The 22350-nt window shown below is 39.4% G+C and overlaps 1 protein-coding gene across 1 annotated transcript in view; it reads left to right on the top strand.

Moving 5' to 3' along the window:
• PHEX (phosphate regulating endopeptidase X-linked) overlaps nucleotides 1-21670 on the top strand; it is a 204726-nt gene extending 183056 nt beyond the window's left edge. Inside the window, exons 17-22 of the mRNA XM_027096110.1 lie at nucleotides 554-621; nucleotides 2796-2926; nucleotides 9981-10046; nucleotides 11091-11195; nucleotides 15252-15328; nucleotides 18339-21670. Coding sequence (XP_026951911.1) covers nucleotides 554-621; nucleotides 2796-2926; nucleotides 9981-10046; nucleotides 11091-11195; nucleotides 15252-15328; nucleotides 18339-18441 — 550 coding nt within the window. The 3' untranslated portion in view covers nucleotides 18442-21670. The remainder of the gene's footprint in view (nucleotides 1-553; nucleotides 622-2795; nucleotides 2927-9980; nucleotides 10047-11090; nucleotides 11196-15251; nucleotides 15329-18338) is intronic.
• The last annotated feature ends 680 nt before the right edge of the window (nucleotides 21671-22350 follow it).

Raw genomic sequence — 22350 nt, 5'->3', positions numbered from 1 at the left:
CTTTGCTGTTCAGCTGTGAATTTGTCTGTCACAGAAGCAGAGGAACATGACTACCTTTGAAAGCAGCGTGATCCCTTTTAATCTCTGCTCTTTTCCTGTTTCATGACTCCGTTTGGAAAACAATTTAACTTCTAAGTCCATAGTGATTTTTCAACAGGTTCTCAGATAAAAAATAAGCGGTATGTTTACTGACAGGATCTTTTCAAACCCTGCTGCTGCTTTGGGTGTTTATACATATAAACTACAGCTAGAGCAGATATAGAACCATAGAAGCCTTAGGGCTGGAAGGGACTTTAAAAAACATCTCTTTCACATCCCTAATTTCACAGGGTAGGAACTAAGGCCCATAAATGTTCATAATGACAATGTTAGAAATTATATTTTCTTTGTCTATTTCAATGAGAAGGATGTGTTTACTTTTTTTTTTTTTTTACAATTTTGTGAGTGTGGTTAGTAAACAGATTATCTTGGCTTTTTGTTGAGAAAATATTGAAGGATTATGCTCTGACGTTCATGCTTATAATTTTCTCCCAATTATACATTTATGCTGTAGATCTCTGAGTTATGGCGCTATAGGAGTAATTGTTGGACATGAATTTACACATGGATTTGATAATAATGGTAAGTACTGGTTCAGTGTATAAGCTGATGCTTTTATGGTCATGTTGACCATATGGATGTTAATTGTTGCTATTATCTTTGCATAGTGGTATCATCATAGATTGAAGATTATCCAAAGCAGTATGATTGCTGATTGAAAACTTTCCCCCATGTCTTGCTGTGATAGCTTGCAATAAAAAAATAATTGTTCCCATTGGAGATGGGGTAGAATGAAAAAAAAAAAGACCTTGTAATTTCAAGGAAATTAGCTTTGCATTTAGATCTGGGTTGCTGTAGCTGCCACAGTAGTTACAGGAATTATTTTGTAGCTTCTCTTCCTTTTATTTCTTTATTCACCATTTTGAGATGCTCTCCCTGGAGGTGTGAGCTCTGCTCTGAAGATGATTATACGTGCTGCCAAGTTAGGCCTCAGCGAGTTAGGACTCTGGAGCTTGGCTGACTAGTTCCTTTATACTATTTCAAGGATTATGCAATGCTTAATCTCTGTTTTTCTCTATGCTGTCATATATTCAGAATTTTTTTAGAAAGGCTATGCTTTCCTAATAATGAATAATATAGAGTATGCTATGTATCCTGATGACATTTAAGCAAAAGGAAAGAGCAGAATATGGCATAAACTAAAGAAATGATTGCCCTTTGGGAGTCATCATTTTTAATCAGAACTCCTTTCTCCTTTAACTTTGGAGTTTTATTGGAAAGCCACATGAAATCTCCGAAACTTAGGAATTAGCAGCAAATTGCGATCACATCCACATCCACACAGTTTACAGGGCAGACTCAAGAACTGCCTGGCCCAAGGCAACACTGTATAGAGGGACCTCTTTCTTCCATGTCTGTGATGTCTCTAACATCCTTTCCTGGATGCCTACCCCAGGGCCAGAGACCCTTTTGGTTCCTCTGCTTCTGGATAATTCTTCTTGTACTCCCACCAGCCTTTCCTTAATCACCTAAGTTTTTTGCCCCCGGGCCTCCCCTCCCTGTTAAAACGTAGCTGCCTTGTAGTCATCTGAATCCCCAGAGCTACACTTTCTGAATTGCATGTTTGGGTTATCTGAGAGGAGAGTCTTAGCTAAGAAACAAAAGACAGTAGTGGTCTCTTGGTTCTGGGCCTTTCTTCCTGGGAAACTTAAGTATAGTTCTCCCTCAGAATCTTCTGGAAGCCTTTTGGATTCTCTCTCAAAGGACGGAATCTAAAGATGGCATTTCACTCTGTAACCAATACTTAGAACAGTGCATTGCACAGTAACTATTTAATGATCGCTTGGTTAGTGGGTAGGGGACAGTGACACTGTGCTCTACCAGGGGTTCGTGGTAGTGGCATCCAGCCTTGCTGAAGAGCTTTGGATTGTTTCAGTTAACACCTTTGCTTAGGGGACTTTCTTGTAAGCCCAGTGAAGAGTTCTGTGCATAATTAAATTTAAACCAATAGTAACCTTGAGTGTAGAAGATAGTCCAGATACACCCAGACTTTTTTTTGAGGGATGTAGAGAAAATGAAGAGTGAGCCTGTAGCAAAAAAGCATGTATAACTAATCTTTTTTTCTGTTATGTTTTGGAGATTTCCATTCTTGTTCCAAGTTCTCTCTTTACAGCAACCTTCCTTGTCAAAGCAGGACAGATGGGCCTTCCATCTACACTGATGGCTGTGGAATGATTCATAACAGAGGTTTTATGTGTCTCTTGGCTCCTGGCAACTTGGAGGAAACACGATCCTTTAGAGCTGAGTCAGGGGCTGTGGTCGCAGGGTGTGAGTGACTCACCGAGGCTGTTCCTATGGATTGTTTGTTTGGAATTTCACTGGTAGTGGCGCTTTGACTCCTTCCATGGGCTTTCTGAAAGCCATTTCATTTCATAATTTAGAGAATATTTTGGGTCAGAGCAGGTGAAAACAAAGAATCTAAGATTGGTCAAGAATGGTACATGCCATAAGTTGATAAATCTTAAAGTGTTCTTTGTTGCTTAGAAGGAAAGAACTTCCTCAGACCTCTTTCTCCTTTCCTTGCTTTTTACAATTAACCTGTGACACTGGAGAGAAGGCAGGAACTGCTTCCAGGAGTGCTCCCTGCTGCTGGAACTGTCTTTTCAAGGCTTGTTGAAGTGAGGGAAAGGGAAGATGAAGAAATGAATTTGTTTCCATAAATAATACGAGTATCTTTTAACTTTGCTTTTTGCCAGGTAGAAAATATGATAAAAATGGAAACCTGGACCCTTGGTGGTCTGTTGACTCAGAAGAAAAGTTTAAGGAAAAAACAAAGTGCATGATTAGCCAGTATAGCAACTATTTTTGGAAGAAAGCTGGCTTACACGTGAGTACAGCTGTGGCGAAGGGGGCATCTTGTGAGTCCTTCTTCCTCACGAAGACACTAGCTTGCTTTAGACCATCGGTTCTCAAAGTGCGGTTCCCAGGCCAACAGCATCAGCCTCCCTGGGGAACTTGTCAGGGATGTAAATTCTTTAGTCTTAATCCAGACCTACTGACTGAGAATCTCGGGGGTGGGGAGTGGGGAGCGGGGGGTGGGTGGGAGCGTGGGGTCTGGCAGTCTGTCTTTTCATAAGCCCTCAGGTGATTCTGATATAAGCTAAAGTTTCAAAATCACAGGCCTAAACATTAGTCTGTTCTCCTAGATTCAGATTAGTACAGAAAACGCTGTAGCAAAGATAAACAATAAAATTCTCACAAATCTACACTGTATACCATTAAAAAGATTTCCTCCCAAACTACTGCTTAGGTTTAATTCACTGAGATAAAACGTCACTCATTTGAATTAATGACTCTGAATTGGTTAAGAGTTCTTAGATAAAGAATTTTGAACAAAAGAAATGACTTTTAAAATGCTGATTTTCTATTATATATATATACATTCCTATAAAGGCACGAATGTAATTTTATACATGCTTTTCTGTATGGAATGTTGTTCCTTTCCTTTTTTGTCTTCACCTCTACCTCCTTCCCCTTTCCCTCTCATCACTTTTATCTTCTCCACCTGTAATCCATCTCAATAACCCTGATATACTTTTTCCCATGCTCATGTAGAGTTACACACATACATACACACGCACGTGTGTGTGCACGCACGTGCTTTTACTTCACTGTTTTCAGTGGCTGCCTGAAAGTCCACGGTGTGAATGTACTCTAACACAGATGACTAATGTCTTGTTGAGGGTTACACTGTGTCTCCAGTTATTTCTCCACAATAAATGCTGCTGCACTAAATACTCTTATTAGGTATATATTCTTTTTTTCTGTAGAGGATAGATTCCTAATGTTATTAAGAAGTTATAATATTTCATATTCCCACCAGTGATGGATGGAGGAGCATTTATGTATTGAGTTATTTACTTGTCAGTTTATGAGACCTTACAAAATATTATAGATGTTAAAATTTTTATTTGTCATTCATATTATACTATTTTCTCCTCAATATATTTCTCATCCATTGTACTTTGTATATGGTATCTTTTGACAAACGAAATTTAAATATTTCCATATAGTCAAAGATACCTATCTCTCTTAAAAAATTGTTTCTGCATTTCCATTCTATATCATATGTGTAGTCTCCTAGCTTTTCTGGGAAGGTTTTTACTGTTTTGTTATTTTACATTTAAATATTGAAGCGTGTGAAACTTATTTCGCTGTGGAGTTCAATACGAGAGTTCACTTTTATCTTCTTCCAAGAGGATAGTCAATTGATCCAGCATCAGTGACTAAAAGACGTATTTTTCTTAATTGAATGTTTGTCAAATATTAGAATCTCATATATACTGAGATAAATTTCTGGATTCTATATTCTATTCCACTGATCTATTTGTTGATTTCTATACCAATGTGTTATTACTATAGCTCTATGGATTTTTCTGGTATCTGCCAATGCAAGCGCTGCCTCACTGTTCTTCTTTTATATACTTGGCCATTCTCAGGCAAATATACTTCTGTATACACTCCAAGATCATTTTGCCCATTCTCCACCCACTCCCCAAGAGAATCCCATTGAGATTCTAAGTTAAATCGCATTAAATGTATGGAATGACATTTTTGTCATAGTCTTCTTGTTCAAGAACGTGGTATGCCTTCCCATCTGTTTGGTATTTGTTTTCGGTTTTGAAATACGATTTTATAGTTTATCTCCTGTACATTGTTTTTACTTCTTTTTTCTTTTCTTATTTTGCTGGTTTGATCAGGTTATCTTTCATTCCCTTCCCCCACTATTCGTTTTTTCTTGTAGTTTTCCATTGTATTTTCTGTCCCTGCTTTCATAGTTACAAGACACAGATTTCTCTCACTGTGTTTGACAGTGCGACCAATAATGAAGAATTGTTGATAGGTATGGATCTGCATGAAGATCTTCCTCTAAAACGCACATGCAAACTGTGTCCTCCTAATTCATCTAGTCAAGGGCACAACACCTAAGAGAAGCAGGGGACCACACAGAACTGGAGTAGGTCAGTGTATTTACACGTAGTTTCCCCAGAGTCTCTTGGTCTGTTAGTCAGGCACGTGCTCCATCCTGACAACTTGGGCTGGGAAAGCACCTGAAACCTCACTATGCCTCAAGTCTATTATACTGGGGTTTATTTGACCATTCCAGAAGAATTTAGATAACAGTCTGTGCACTTTTAAAGGGAACATTTATGAACACTGAGCCGGTTCTCCTGGTTCTGAAAGCGTATACAGCACCAGGGAGACCATCCCTTATCCAGGAAGAGAAACCAGACTCTGTATCCTTGAATAGTATCTCTAGCTCCTTTATCAGTGTCCTGGAAAGCCATTTCTCTGCCCATATATTTTAAAAATATCTACAACTGTGTCATGGGAAGACCTAAAAGGGGCGCTTCTGTGTATCTGTTTTCAATTCAGGGGTTATCACATTGTGAAAATCCATCTAGAATATATGTTGCTTCAAGAAAAGCATAGGGTTCTTCCCAGATGATGATTGAGAAGCTAATAAAAAAAATGGTGCCAGGTACCACAACAGTAACAGAACATTGCTGTTTTCTGGGGGTTTGTTTTTTGCCTTTTTGTTTTTAATAGCATGTGCTAGATGTCTCTATAATTTTGTTCAGATGACCGTAGAACCTGGATAAGCTGTTGCTGCTACTGATGCATAATATACTACTATTGGTCTTTTATATAAACCTATCTATCTATCTATACCTCTCTCTGTATATACACACATATATATAATTTGAATATTTGGAAACTTTATCTGTGCTGTCAACTTTGGAGAAAGTATCCCAGTTGTACCGTGTTGGGTTGGCATTGTATAGAAATTAACAGCCATATTGGTCTAGAAACATTAAACATAATTTTTCCATTTGGACAGGGGTGACACACTGTATTAAGTTTGTAAGGTCTTATCTGCATGGGTTTGATTACAGAAACTAGCAAAGTACCTCTAAAAAAAAAAAAAAGCATAGGGGAGGGATTCTAGAGTCAGACACAGCTCCAAATTTTGGTTCAACCAGTTGCACGTTGTAAGTTTTTTTTGAACTTGGGCGAGTTATTTAACATTCCTGTGTCTCAGAGTCTTCATCTGTGAAATGGGCAGCTATTTTTGAACTCGTTAGTTTGTCTTAAGAATTAAATGACTGAGATAATGTAAAGCACCGGCATGATGCCTGCTATGCAATAAGTGCTCAATAAATTGTAGTTAATATTCCTAATACTTTGTGACATACTCATAGGTATGCCATCCCAGGAGAGAACAATACAATAGGGGCTAAAAAACCAAAAAACAATAGAAGAGCAGTTTTCTTGGAGGAAGGGGAATGCATATTTCCTGGTGATTATTATATGCAGGCATGGGAGTTAGACTTTACACTTAATTGAAACATATTTAATCCTCATACTGGTTCTGAGAGGTGTGCATATTACTAGCCTGTTTTACATATGAGGAAACTGAGGCTCAGAGTGATTAAAACCCATGGTAGAATCTACATTAGAGCTTAGATTGGTATGACTCCAACATCACTACTGCTCCCCCCATATCATGCTCGTGTTCTCTTATTTGAAGTTCATTTTAAACCTGGGTGATGTATTGGGCGGAGACTATTCTACAACATCCATTTTGGCCAAAGTGTCAGATACTGAAACTGAATTCTGACAAATGTGTACCTTTGCAACAAGGACGATAGAAAGGGCATGCCTGTCTCAGCATAAATCCATTCAACCGTCAGAAAACAGCTTCAGTCTCATTCCCCAAGGAGAGGGGGTGGCTTCCTTTGTGGATATAAAGGGCCATGCTTTATTTTTCTGGCTCCATTTGTGGAGGCCAATCCTCTGTACCTGAACCATTATTTGCGTTGGACTGGGGGGAGCTCCAATGGAGCATCAGAGAAACGGGCTGTTAGCAGCTGTTGAGTCCTGAGAGGCAAACCTAGGGCCATGGGGCTTCCCTGGTGGCACAGTGGTTAAGAATCTGCCTGCCAATGCAGGGGACACGGATTCCAGCCCTGGTCCAGGAAGATCCCACATGCCGCGGAGCAACTAAACCCGTGTGCCACAACTACCGAGCCTGCGCTCTAGAGCCCACGAGCCACAACTACTGAGCCTGTGTGCCACAACTACTGAAGCCCGCGCGCCTAGAGCCCGTGCTCTGCAACAAGAGAAGCCACCACAATGAGAAGCCCGTGCACCACAACGAAGAGTAGCCCCCGCTCGCTGCAACCAGAGAAAAGCCTGCATGCAGCTACAAAGACCCAACGCAGCCAAAGATAAAATAAATTAAAAAAACAAAAACATAATTCTCAACTTTAAAAAAAATACTGATGAGGGCTTCCCTGGTGGCGCAGTGGTTGGGGGTCCGCCTGCCGATGCAGGGGGCACGGGTTTGTGCCCCGGTCTGGGGGGATCCCGCGTGCTGCGGAGCGGCTGGGCCCGTGGGCCACGGCTGCTGGGCCTGCGCGTCCGGAGCCTGTGCTCCGTGGTGGGAGAGGCCACGGCAGTGAGAGGCCTGTGTACCGAAAAAAAAAAAAAAATGATGAAAAAGAAAAAATACTGAAAAAAAAATCTAGGGCCATATGGTCTACTGAGGCGGTCCAGAGTGGGAGCGGCCTGAGGGGTGAAGCTAGTCCTCAAACCTCTAAAAGAAAAGCTTAGGGGAACAAGGAAGGAGATTAAATTTGAGCATGAGTGTTTATAAACAGAAGCACTAGAGTCAAGAGGAGTTAAGACTTGAGAAGGTAACATTATGGAGCAAAGGCTCTGGACAGAGACTGCTTGGGTTCGAATCCTTGTGAAATATGGGCAGTTCAGTTAATCACTCTTAGGTCAGGTCCATTAGAAGCAGAGCCCAAGATAGGGGTTTCTTAGATAAAAAGGTTCGTTGCAGAAGTAGTTTCAGGAGAAACCTGTAAGGTGGCAAGGAAGACCTGTTGGTTTCAGAAGTTTAGCCTCAGTTTGATCCCATAGAGGATTCTGGAGCATGAATTGCATCACAGGAATTGTTCAGCCTAGGATAAGGGGCTGGGCTATTCTAACTGTACATCAGTCAGTTACTGAGAGGTGGGGATATCACCTCCCAGCAAGCTCAAGGTGAGGGGATTCCCCTAAGCTAAGCTTAATCTTCCTGAGCCACTAGCAGTTACAGGACTGGGTTCACAGTCCTGGTAGAAAAGGGGATTTGGTGTAGCACCAATGACATCTGCGACACACTCTCAGCTTTAGATTCCTCATTTGTTAAGCAAGGATGGTGATAATAGCACTTACCTCGTAGGAGTGTAATAAAAGAAAGAAGGTATGTAAAGCAGGAGTGTTAACTTTTGGGGACTGAAGCTAGGAGGATCCTGGGTGATTACAGAGATTAATGTTTTCTGAAGATTAGTTTTTATTCATTGGTATTGTTTGATACCTGGGGGATTGGGCTAGCTTAATAAAGAGTTGGTAGCATCTGTGGCTTGAAAGTTTAGAACAATGTGTATTAGTTTCCTGTTGCTGCTATAACAAATCACCACAAACTTAGTGACTTGAAACAACACAAATTTATTATTTTACAGTTCTGTATTTCTGACTGAGGTCTCAGTGAGCTAACGTCAAGGTGTCACCAGGGCTGCTTTCCTTTCTAGCTGCTGTAGGAGAGAATCTCTTTCCTTGCCTTTTCTAGCTTTTAGAGGCTGCCCACATTCTTTGACTCCTGGCCCCTTTCTTCTTCAAGGCCAGCAGTGACTGGTCAAGTCTCCTCACGTTGCATCTCTCGGACACACTCACTCTCCTAACTTCCTTTTCTTCTATTTGTACAGACCCTTGTAATTACATTGAACTCAACTGGATAATGTAGGCTAATGTCTCCAGCTCAGGATCCTTAATCATATTTTAAATGTCACTTTTGCCACATAAAGTAATATTTTCACAGTAATTTTTTTATGACATAGACATCTTTATTATTATAGGGCATTATTTTGTCTCTGATGCAGGGATTGGCAAACTTTTTCCGTAAAGGGCCAGGTAGTAAATAATTTAGGCTTTGTGAGTTGTAAGGTCTCTGTTGCACCTACTCAACTCTGCCACTGTAGGAAGGAAACAGCCACAGACAATACGTATTTGAATGAATGTGCCTGTGTTCCAATAAAACTTGAATTATGGACACTGAAATTTGAACTTTGTATAATTTTCACATGCAACAAGATATTATCCTTCTTTCTATTTGCTCCCCAATTGTTGAAAAATGTTAAATCCAGGCTCACCTTGCAGCCTGTAGAAAAACACGCAGGAGGTTGGATTTTGGCTTGTGGGCCATCTTGGTTTAGAATATTTTTTTGTCCTAGCCTATTTAAGGGTTTTAGAAACAATCTTCAAATGTTTGGTAGAATTTCTTCACTGTGCTTGGCCGGTTGTCATACATATTGCAAACCTTGACCTTGTGGTCTGCACTACTTCTATTGGATTTTTGTTCCCCATGAGAACTATCCTCTTTTTAATTTTTCATGGAATTTGCTGAAGGTAAAATGGTAATGGTTGGTCTTAAAGCCTTGCTCCTGTGTGGATGGTAGATATTTGGAAACATAAAGCACACTGAAAAGAATACTCAAATTAGGTGAGTTAATCAGAGAAAGTAATCTGTACATTGATATTTTTTCCCCACTTAACCAGAGTCACTCAGAATATGTTAACATTTTATTGGAGCTGGCTAAATTGGTGAGAATAGAGAGGTGGGTGAGAAAGAAATGTGTAGCATGATAAAACAGAAGTTATGTTCAGGAGCGCCTTGCTGGGGTCAGTTTGCCATCTCACAATATGTTGTGACTACCTCTGATTTACTGAATGCAATTTTCTCTTTAAAATATGGCACTTTCTCTTGCTATCATATTTATGCCTCTTGCTGAATGACAGTTGGCTGTCAAACACTCTTTTTTTCTTTTTGTTAGGTAAAGGGGAAGAGGACCCTGGGAGAAAATATTGCCGATAATGGAGGTCTGCGACAAGCTTTTAGGGTACGCACTGCAACATTTGCTGTGATTTTAAAAATTAAACTATAAAATACCATACGGGTGCACCTCAATTTACACCACAGACATTTTCTTGAGGAGTTAGAGTTCTGTAAATTCTGTGAATTTCTGTAAATTGAATTATATTTCCCCATTGACTCTATTACATTCTATTATATGAATAGGGCTGCATTTCTTTCTTTTTCCTTTTTGGGGAGTAAAGTCACCCTAAAAGTAATATTTGTTATTAAGAATCATGTATTTAAAGGATAGTTTTCAGAAGGTACATTCAGTGTAATATTAAAACATGCTACAGAAATCTCAGGGCTAGGTTCATAGGCGTTTTCTTGAGTACAGTCTCTGTAGCCCTCCTTATAATTTTCTCTTAAAATACCAAACTTCTAAATTACGGTCAGAGGCTAGGGGTTCTCATATAGTGGGCCAGGTAAGAGTCCATAATAATGTTTTCATCATCCACTGGTCCATGGTTAAACAAGACACATAAGCAGCAAGATAAGAGGATGATGTAGAAAGACATTCATAAAGCTAAATGCATTCAGTGTAAAGACCAAGCTGTTATTCTGAGGTTATATCTTTCCTCTATTCTAGTTAAAATATACTTTATTTTATAAAATGATGATGATTGAAGATTATAGTTTTCCCTCTTACCTGGCAAAATTTAAAAAAATTGCCCATAGATTGGCCCCCAAATTTATTTCCATATGGCTTGCCATTGTGTTAGATTTGTTTGTTCCCTGGTAGGAATACGAAGAAAAGCTTTTTGGGGGAAGGGGGCATTATTTAACATGTGCCCACTTTGGCCCAGCTGCTTTGGTATCTATTGAGTGAAAGGTCTTTTTGCAGGTGAACCTGCTTCACTGTTAAGCAATACAACGTTGACTTGCATTTCCAGGTGTTTGTTTTCTTAAAGGAAAACTTGATAGGCTACATTTTGCACATGGTGGAGGACATATTTAATATCTCTGCACTGGCTGAGAAAAGAGAAAAGCCATTATTGCAGCAGATCATCTCTTCTACTTCTCTCCCCAGGCTTACAGGAAATGGATAAATGACAAGAGGCAGGGGGTTGAGGAGCCTCTCCTACCCGGCATTGAATTCACCAACAGCCAGCTTTTCTTCCTGAGTTATGCTCAAGTGAGTAAGACCAAGGAAGGGGCATCAAAGATGAGATGCGGGGCTTTGGTTTGCTCCCTAGATCAAAGGTTTGGCACCAAAGTTTAATGGCATAACTTTGATTTCAGCTGCAGTCTTATCTTGCTGCTTATCTTCTGGACAAATATCACCTTTATGTTCTATGGGACATAATTAATTAACTGACTGAATCAAGGTTTATTGGTATTTTTTATCAAGTGGGTTACCAGCCTTGTGATAACTCACTTGATTTTTAGTATATCCTGACTTCTTAATGTATTTGATACTATTTGTAACCATTTCTAGTGACTTGTTCTTTGGCTTTCTTGGCCCTGTGGTTTCCTGCATTTCTCCTCCTTCACCTCATTTGCTGACTATACCCCACCACTCTCAACCTGTGGGGGACCCTCAAGGCTATGTTCCCAACTGCCAAATGAACATGTGAAGACAACTAGAGCTGAAAACAACAACAACAAAGGCAAGGAGAGTCATGTCACCCTTTTGTGAGTTTAATGGGCTCTCTGAGCAGAAATTGAAAGATGTGCCCTAAATAAGGTACAATTCTGAGTTCGAGTATCTGGCCAGTGAGCCAAGTGCCAGTTGTTCTTTGTTATTCGGTTATTGCACTGGTTTATGTCACAATATGTAGCCTCATTTTCAAACAAGTCTGGGGTGGGTTGATGACGGTTCTGATGCATGGCCTCACAGTGGGCAAATCTGTATCTGTATGCTCAAAACTGGGCAAAAGTTTTCATCAGTACAGCTTTCTGTTCCTCTTTTCGTTCACTCCTCAGTAAGCTCATTCATTTCCACGTCTTCTTCGGTTGACTCTGGCTAAAGAATTCTCATCTGTCTGGGGTCTTTATTTCTTAAAGCTGACATGACAACACTAAATAAATGATCATTTATCAACCTGACATCAGCAAAAGTGGAGTCAACAACAAAGTGACTTTCCTTTTTAGTTTTCTCACTTCTATCAACACACCCTCACCCTCAGTCTTTGGGTCTTCCTGGTTAAGAAACCTGGATTCTTAGGTCTTATTTGATTTACCTGTCCTCATTTTTATGACATGTGTCCCAAAAACTGATGTTTCATCCTTTTAACTGCTCTTCAGATTCAGCCTCCCTTTCTCCCCATTACCCTATTTCGTCATCTATAGACTGTCAGCCTCGATCTCGTCTACTCTGGATTATCCCAACAGCCTTATGGCATGTTTTCCTGACCTCGGCGTCTTTCTACCACTGTCTGTCTTACATGCCACTGAAATAGCATTTTATTTCATTACTGACCTGCCGAAAGAACTGCAGTGGCTCCCAAGTGCCCACCACATTGAGACCGAACACCTTTCAAAGTTCTCCTCAGTCTTATCCAACTCTACCCAACCAACTCTAAATTCCCATAGCTCCACCAGACTCACACTTAGCCGGCAGGTGTCCTCACTTCCACCGCACAATGTTCTGTTCATTATTGTGTCTGTGGTTTTGCTTTTGATTTTCCTTCTACAAAGTGACGACCCCCTTTGTACTCCTCCCCCTCAGATTATTCAGTTCCATCTTTACCTTCAGGATCCATGTCAAGTTCCACCTCCTCCGCATCTTCCACAAACTTCCCCAAGGACTCCAGTTCTCGTTAAAAAGAAATCTCCAACTCCTTTGCATTTATCTTCATTACCATGCAGTTGAATACTTAATTGTTATCAAAATGTAAAAGACTTTTACTTTTATCTTCATAGCTCGTACATCTTCATACACTTCTTATTTATCTCCATAGCATCCAGCAAAGAGGCTGGGTATATTGAAGACACTTGACATTTTTAGCTAAATTGCTTGAAAACACTGAGATTAACACAGTTCAATTAAGGAGACTTTCTTTTGGGTCAGTACTGGGCCAGATATCTAAAATAAGAACACAGATATAGTTAGAACTTTCTAGAGCAGGGATTCGCAAACTAGAACCCGTGAGCCATATGTTGCCTGCTGTCTATTTTTGTAAATAATGTTTTATTGGAAAACAGCCATGCTCTATACTTTACACATTGTCTATGGCTGTTTTTGTGCTACAGTGGCAGAGTTGAGTGGTTAAAACAGAGACTTACGATCTGCAAAGCCTAAAATATTTATTATCTGTCCTTTACAGAAAATGTTTGCTGTCCTCTACTCTAGAGGACAAAGTACAAGGTCTGTCAGTTCTTATTTAGGTTCTTACTTTCTAACTTAAGGTCCATCTTAGTAGATGAAGTAAATTAACTGATATCAACGTTACAGTCATAGTTTTGAAATGTCTCCAAATAAAATTTCAAACTATATATGACTTACTTTAAAGAGATTAAGAAAAAAATGACAAGATATTTTATATTACTAATGAGAAATTTATCTTGGAGCTTTTCCTACTAGCGGATTGAGGAGATTTTCAACCTTCTATACATTGAAATAAGTCTGCTTATAAGGAGTAAAATTATCTTCTCTCCTGGGAAGATACTAGGAAAACAGTAAGAACAAAAATGTGTTTTTAGAAATCTCATAAATGATATATGAAGCAAAGACAATACTACATAATAATGTAAGAATGTAAGAGGAAATAACATACGAAAAAGTGAGGTAAAATTGTGAGAAACAACTTCACCTTAGCTAGCTTCTGAGGAAGTTAAGTACTCCCATTACAAAAACATCTTCAAAGTCAAATTCAGAACCACAGTGACGGTTGGTTTATCTTCATCAAAAGCAATAAAGCAATAGCATTGTATCACCTTTGCTGCTTCCTGTATCCCTGTAGTTTCTGTGACCCGTCATTTTTTCCTCAGATATTCTTCTTATCCTTCTTCTCTCTCTTCTCATTGCTACTTATTTAGTAGACATTCATTGGGAACCTTCCTGGGGCCCATAAATAATCTTCAAACTACTGCCAGATAAATCTTTTAAAATACCCCTGCCAGATAAATCTTTTAAAAATATATATTTTTTATCACCTTTGTGCTCAAAACCAATGTTTAAATATAGTCTAAACACTGTAGCCTCTTGCTCAGGACTTCAGAAATCTGGCCCTATCCTCACCCTCCCCTGGTCTCCCATTGCTGCCCACTATGCACCACACAGTCCAGCCAAGCTGACTGTCTTGCTTTTTCTTCTCTCAGATATGTCTTTGTTTCCATTTTCTCCTCCACCTGGAATTCCCCCCATCATATTCATGTTTCCTAGTCCTATTCATACGTCAAGCTATATCATATTTCAAGACACAGTTCAAATCAGGATTAAGTAGGTGAGGGTACATGAACAGACAGTGCAAGGAAAGGTTTTTTTCTTGTCCATGTTCCATGTCCAGCATGGGTCAGCACTGGGGCTCTGCTCGTAGTTACTACTCAAGGACCTGGGTTTTGGAGTCTTTATCTCCACATGTGCTTCCGTGGTCACCATAGGAGTAGGGAAGAAATACGAGGAAATGTGCACTGGCCCTTAATTGTAGCATCTTAAATTGTTCTTAATACTCTTAAAACTTCTGCCAGATTTTTAAAGCTTCTGCCAGGAAGTGACATATATCACTTCTGCTCACATTTCATTGGTCAGAGCAAGTCATATAGCCATGCCTAACTTCAAAGGAGATGGAGCAGTGTCCTTCTATCCAAGGCCTGAACTAGGATGAAGCAAACAAAGCACCCAGGGTGCAAAATACCTACTTCTCATGACCATATTCAATAATGGATGATTGATTCACTTTATTGATTCAAACGAATGTGGTTAAATTTGATAAGGGCTATTCCAAGCATGTTAGCTGAATGAACACATTGGTTGATTCCTGGACACATATGCTGTTCTCTTGATTTAAAGCATTTGTTTGGAAACCTCTCTTAATTTACTCAAATTCTGGAAGTATTCACAATGATAAAACTTTCTACTCTGGGAATTGGAATAATAGATGTTACTACTGATGAAGGTGTTATCTGATCTACTAAAACTGCTTGTCATCCGTTGAGTCTAAAATTACTCTTCAGTATAATTTGGAGCAGTTAAGGCAGTAGAAAATGTGTAATTGAAACATAATTATCGGGATGTTTTCTCTTCTAGGTGAGGTGCAATTCCTACAGACCAGAAGCTGCCCGAGAACAAATCCAAGTTGGTGCTCACAGCCCCCCTCAGTTTAGGTAAATAGGCACATGGGTGACACTAGTTTTTTTTTTTTTTTTTGCGGTACATGGGCCTCTCATTGTTGTGGCCTCTCCCGTTGTGGAGCACAGGCTCTGGATGCACAGGCTCAGTGGCCTTGGCTCACAGGCCCAGCCGCTCCGCGGCATGTGAGATCTTCCCGGACCGGGGCACGAACCCGTGTCCCCTGCATCGGCAGGCGGACTCTCAACCACTGCACCACCAGGGAAGCCCTTGTGACACTAGGTTTTAACTGTGCATCTCCATCTCCTCCCCTACCCAGCCATCCCAGGGGTCTAAAATAGGTGATCTGACCAAAGCCTGCATTGTGAACAGTGATAGCTCCATTTCCCGGCCCCCCCAAAAAAATCTGGCCAAACAGAAACTAAGCATCTTTTCTTTAATTAGTAGGAAGCTGGTTTAGTTAGCATTCTCTCACCTAAATTTCAGTAGTAGGCTTTTGTACACACCTCTAGTATCAAGAGATCTATGAGATTGTACAAGACTCCAAAGGTAATTTAGAATCCAAATCATAGCTTTAGTATTAATTCCCATTTATTATCTTCCAATTTTTGAAAGGCAGCAATCCATGGGTGCCCTGAGCACACCACAGGTGCTCGGTAAACTGGCATGTTTGATGTTTCCAACTGCCTACTTTTTAGAAACATGGGCCAAAAGTCTCTTTTCTTAGATAAGGATGAGATCTTATGCACTGTGGCTTAAAACACCTAGAGCTCTGGTTTAATTTGTGTTGTAGAATATCCTATTTAATGCCTCTTGTTCTTTCATACAGCCAACCAACAGACATGAATAAGTGCCCACTTTCTGAATAGCTCTGAACACCAAGGAGGATATATAGTGATGTTTAGCTATTGTAATTCATATCTGGAGGCAAAAGCTCTATATTTTGGCTTTTAGTTTGAGTCATATTTTGAAACAATTGCTTATATATGAAGGGAAAAGAATTATGAATTACAATCTTATTTAATTGTCAGAATGTATAAAATATTAAGTAAAAATAAAATTAAGATTAATATTACTTAACCCATGCTAGGTTTCTAGCATAGTTTGAGGGAAATTTTCTATAGTAGGGGACAGAGTTATAATAGTAAATGCAAGAAACCGTAATAATTTGTATTTATTTGTTCTTTACTTAGAACATATTACATCTGGATATCTTTATATTTAATGTTTAAACGAATCCATTAGCATATTGCAGGAAAGTCATCTAAAATTTCTCCTGTTTTAAAGTCTTATTCCCAAAGCCTTGCCTTAGAAATGCTTCAGAAATTGACTATAAATTACCCAATAGCATAAAAATCTAATCATTGTGTTAGAAATTCTCCCCCACTGGGCTAAACTGTCAAGAATGCTGACAGTCTCTAATGGACTAAAATTTGATTCCACTGACAAATGGTGCAGATGATACCACACAGTGGATTAATTACTTAACAGATAAGTTTTTAAAAACTAATTTCCTTTTACTAACTAGTTGCCTGTAATGTTGGATTTTAGCTGATAATTTGCAGAGTATACTTACTGACTGTCAGCTAAATTCTATCCTTAACACTTTCCCAGGGTGAATCATACTATGAAACCTGCATCCCTCCCCATACATCCCAGCTAAAACACAAGAGGTTATGGGGATTCGGGGATACAGGCCATTATATTCATTCAAATGCCCATAGGGAACAAAGTCATTAGGGAAGAAACAGTCAGTGGCCGAGAATGCTGTCTCTAGTCAGCCTTTTGAACATGCAGTCGAGTAAGAAATAGATGAGGGGGGAGGTTTTTTCCTGGCTTGTTAGTGATCTCTGCGGTAACTGTAGATTTTGAGTGCAGCAGAAATCACACAATGGAAATACCACTTCCAAAAGGCAGTTAGAATCAAAGTGCTGAGTAGGAATCCGCAGTCTTTACTGCAGTCAGGGAACTTGCAAGAACACCAGATTTTGGAGCTAACTCCAGTAAAGCATTACTCATCAATAACAGCTAGACACCGTTCATTAGTTTACGGTTGCATAAACCAAATTCTAGGTAAATGTGAGCCTTCAAACATAATAGGAGTTTATAAAAAGTGTTTTTGTAGATTGAAAGAGTTCTTTAAAGATAATTTAGGGACTTCCCTGGTGGTCCAGTGGCTAAGACTCTGTGCTCCCAATGCAGGGGGCCCGGGTTTGATCCCTGGTCAGGGAACTAGATCCCACATGCTGCAGCTAAGAGTTCGCGTGCGACAACTAAAGATCCCGCATGCCACAACTAAAGATCCTGCACGCAACAGTGAAGATCCCGTGTGCTGTAACTAAGACCCTGAGCAGCCAAATAAATAAAATGTTTTTTTAAAAAAAGGTAATTTAAAGACAGCAACAACATGGATGAATCTTGACAGACATAATACTGAATGAAAGAAGTCAGAGGCAAAAGAGTGCATACTATGTGGTCCACTCATGTGAAGTTAAAAAACAGGCAGAACTAATCTATGGTCAGACTAGTAGTTATGCTTGGAGGTGCTACTGTTAGGGCACACAAGGGAGCCTTCTAGGTGCTGGAAATATCCCATGTCTTGATCTGGGTGGTAGTAACATGGGTGTATTCATGTGAACTAAATGAGCTTTACATTTTAAATGCGTATACTCTCTATCAGTTATATCTTCCTTAAAAAGCTAAATTAAAAAATAGAAAAGCTAAGTATTGGTAAATCTTCTAGTTTGTAGGAATTTGTGAATTTATAGGAATGTACGACCCTATATACAATTTATAGGAATTGTAGATCCTACAGTTTATAGAAATTTGAAGATATTTGGAAGATTAATAGCATTTGTCTGGTTCTAGTCTCGGCTCTGTTAATTTCTTTGGAAATTTACTTAACCATTTTGGGCTTCAGTTATCTCCCTGTAAACAGATTAAATGAATGCAACATCATATCAAGCAATATAATGATACAGTTTTATCCAGAACCTGTTGATTTGTAAGAATTAAATGACATGGACTTTGACATATCTTTTTCAGGGTCAATGGTGCAGTTAGCAACTTTGAAGAATTCCAGAAGGCTTTTAACTGTCCATCCAATTCCACGATGAACAGAGGCACGGACTCCTGCCGACTCTGGTAGCTGGACTGTTGGTTTATGCCATCCTGAGAGAGTTGTGCAGTGCTCATCACCTACTGCTTTAGGCCTGTGTTCCCCTGAGGTTGTTTATTTTTGATGCATCTTCATTACTTGGGTATTGCTTAGATCTAAACAGTATCTATTCAGAGTTGTAAGGCTTAAAAAAATGGAATGCAAAAAATCGAATCAAGTATGTTTCTATAGAAAACCAAACCAACAAAAATAAGTCCCTAGGCTGCTTTTGTTAAAATGCTGTCTGCTGAATTGTTGCTGTTGTCCATTTTAGTGTGTAAGCCACAGCTAAGTGGTCCATATCATTTTAATCTACAGCTTTGCAGGGGCCCTAAGTAGAACGTATCCAGAAGAAAATTCAGCCTATTACACTTGCAACCCTCAGTGATGTGGACATGTGCGAGGATACCTGGGAGGTCTTTCTGCACTGTGGAGCGCACTGTGAGATTTCACACATCGTCATTACATAGCGTTGATTAACTCTAAGGTAGTTAGATTAGAAATATGTTGAATTCTCATTTTACAATATTTGATGAAGTTCTTGCCTTCAGCTTTGGAGCCTGTTGGCATGAAAACGTGCCTCACAGCTTGTATCTGGTGTAGCTTATTGCCCTGTTCAAGTCAGCATGAGCAAAGCTGGCAGAAAGGCTGCTTGGTAAAGGTTTGAGTTCGTCAAATAGAAAGACAAGGTTGTATCTGTAAGTCCCAGAAGAAGCCAAAACACCTAGTCACGCAACAGTGGGGACACTAAGAAATGACATCTCCAAAATTCGATCTAGTCTGCCCAAACCTTGGAGATTATGTCATCTGCTGGATACTTCTCTTCAGTCCAGTTCCTGATTGTCTTGTTATCCTCATATATGTGCATTCTCCTGTTTCTGAAATGAGTAGGCATCGAGAAAATGATTTTCTGATTCCCCTTTAGGAATGTATGGCTTTCCTTCTCCTTTAGTGCAAAGGGACAAACCCCACACTGAGGAGGGCGCAAAGTGGCTCAGTTAAAGTTACCTCTCTTTTAAAGAACCTTTTTGAAAAATTTCTTGATTAAAGACATTTTAGAATCTGTTGATTGAATTGAAAATTCCCTTCATAGTCTAAAGAAACATAATTTTTACTCTTCAAGTCTTCTTCTAAAGAGTCTGTAAGAAAGAGCAGTATTACGTTTTTGATCCTCAGAGCTCTGTCTTTTCAAGCTCTCACACTTTTCAAGTGTGTGTTCAGCGTGTGTGTAGGATAAAATTGTAATGGCCTTAAAGTGGTTACCTGGCATTTTCGGTTTCTTAAAATAGCCATCCCCCCTTCACATTATTCCTTGTACATGTGGTTCTAGGTTAAGTAGGCCAATAGGAAAATCTCGGAAGCAAAATGACAAATTCAGGCTAACCAGAGGAAGCCATTTTACATCCCTGGGATTTGTCATTTAAAAAAAAAAATATATATATATATATATAAAAGTGTGTGCCATGTCCTTTTGTAACCATGGGAACTTAAGAAGGGAGAAAAATGCAGGGGCACCATCATGAGGAAAACAATTCCACTGCGTTAGTCAGAGGAGAGTGATTTTCCCCTTGACTTCCCGCTTTCTGAATAGACAGACTCCTGAAGAGCGGCTACCTTTTCCTCCTTAACCATGGCTTAATGTGACCTTACTTTGTATTTTGAAAACAAGCAGTTACTGTGTCTTTTCTCCAGAGGAATCATTCTGATTTGGTTTAGACTTAGAAGATTCTCCTTGTTTTTTTCCTGTATCTGGACATTTAAAATCAGCTGAGATTTTTAAGGCTTACATGAATAGCATTTTCCTTCTAGATTTCTCTTTTTAAATTCCAAATAAACACATTCCTGCAGGTCAGAGAAAGTGTTTGATAAAAGCATAGAATTATGAGTTTGGAAATGGGACTCGTTCAGTCACTTAATGGTTTAGGAAAACTGGTTGGTGAACAGTTGGGGCCCTCACAGTTTCTGAATGATGTGGCTACTTTGTCCTGACTAACTTTACCTGATGTAACTCAACTATACTGAAAGCTGTAGATAGGATGGCTGTTATTACAACAAACTCACAGAAGCCCAAATCATCACTACTAACTGGAACAATATTCTAGTAGATTGAATTTCCAAATACATGCTCATGTTTAAATTTTCAGAGTACATTCTTATTGTCCCTTCTCTTCAATACAGATTAGCATAAAAGAATCAGACGCTGATTAAGTGGTAGAGGGAGGAAGGTAAAATGCAACTGGAAGGGAGAGAGAAAAAGTAGGGAGAAGCTGGCCTAAGAATGTGACTCTGAAGAGAACACAGGATTTTGGCAGTCCTTGCCAAGCACATCCACTGGAGTAGGGCCATAAAGTTTTACAAAAATAATTATGCTAAATTAAAAGGAAATTAGATATTGGATCTCAGACTAGGACTGCCAGACCAAACTTCTCTGATTCATATACCAGATGCTCTGCCAGTGAACTATTGTCTGGGCAATGGAAGGAATTAGGTTTTTTTGGGAAAGTCTCCTGGATTAGTCAAGGGTCTTATGTATATAAAATGATCTTGTTTGGGCTTATCATCATTGCGCAAAGTTTCCTGAGCTTTTTACCAACCACATAGCATTGGCCTCCTATTTCCATTTTTTTTTTTCCTTTTATGAGATGGACTTGGAAGTGATTACTGCAAGCTCAGGATTCGTAAATTATCCTTAAGTTTATTCAGTGCCTTTCCTCAGTGGAGCTTAAAGCACAGCACATAAATTTTATCTCATTTAGCCTTGGAGCATCAGTAAGAAGCAACTAGGAACTATGGCTTGCCACACAGGTTGTGCTTGTGCCAGAGCAGTGGAGAGGTTTGAAATTGCTTCTCAAGTATCCCAGAGTCAGGAAAGGCAGAGCCTTTGTTCTTTGGGCTGCTGACCTTTGCGTTAACCTTCATCCCGTAGATTACCCTATTTCTGAATACATTTATTCCATCAGTATTTCTGTAATCACTTAGCATTTGATAGGCTTCTTCCTTGATATTTTTAACATAATGTCTCAGTTGCATATTAAATTATGGAAGAATATATGATTATTTCAAGCAACAACATTCTCATTGCCAGTGGCAGTGCCCCACTGGTTTGAAGAAAGGTGTTCTTGGATTATGCATTTCTTATCTAAATGGTCATTGTATTTTCTTCCCCTACTTGTGAAACAATGTGAGCAATCATTTTAAGGACAATAAAAAGTTGAAGATATTGTTTCCTCTCTTTTTAAAAATAATATTGAAACCTGTTACATTGATTAACATACTCAGTTCCGTTTTAGATAATATTTGCCTAAGAAGTACACAAAGCACTGTAGAGGGCTAGGTTTCTTGGTTTAGGAAAGTGGGATTTGAATGCAGTAACTTTCTCTGTAGACAATGAGAGATTTGCGAGGTGGTCATTGTATTTTCTTCCAGAATATAAGAGATGTGGTTTATTGCGTGTGCAATAATATTCCTATTGAGGAAAAGAGAGGTTTCTGAGGAAATTATCAACCATGGTACGGCTGGTCTTGCAAAAGTAACAGTGAACATTACAGTTACTGTCGAACCAAAGAATCTCTATGTGCTATCACCTTTCTTTAACAATCAAGTCGATTTATGGTCACTTATTTAGTACACAGTAACTGAGCACCATTATATTTAAATCACTGAACTAGCTGTATTTAGGCAGACCATATGCAGTCTGGTCTAACATGGGAAACAGATACGTAAACTGCTACAGTCACCCTATTTCATGACAAGTGTGATGAAATGCAAGGACATCAGGTTGTGGTTTGGTGCACAGAGAAGGAATTATTCAATTCTCCTCCGGTGGATGCTGTCGGAGTTCTCTCTGCCCAGATCCCAGCCCTTTTACCAGGCACCTAACCTCACCTTCTGTGTGCTTTT

The sequence above is a fragment of the Aethalodelphis obliquidens genome, unplaced genomic scaffold (assembly GCF_003676395.1).
Source record: "Aethalodelphis obliquidens isolate GAN/ISIS:26980383/991018 unplaced genomic scaffold, ASM367639v1 scaffold99, whole genome shotgun sequence".
In the NCBI taxonomy this organism is placed as follows: domain Eukaryota; kingdom Metazoa; phylum Chordata; class Mammalia; order Artiodactyla; family Delphinidae; genus Aethalodelphis; species Aethalodelphis obliquidens.
This window is presented reverse-complemented; position numbering and strand designations above follow the sequence as displayed.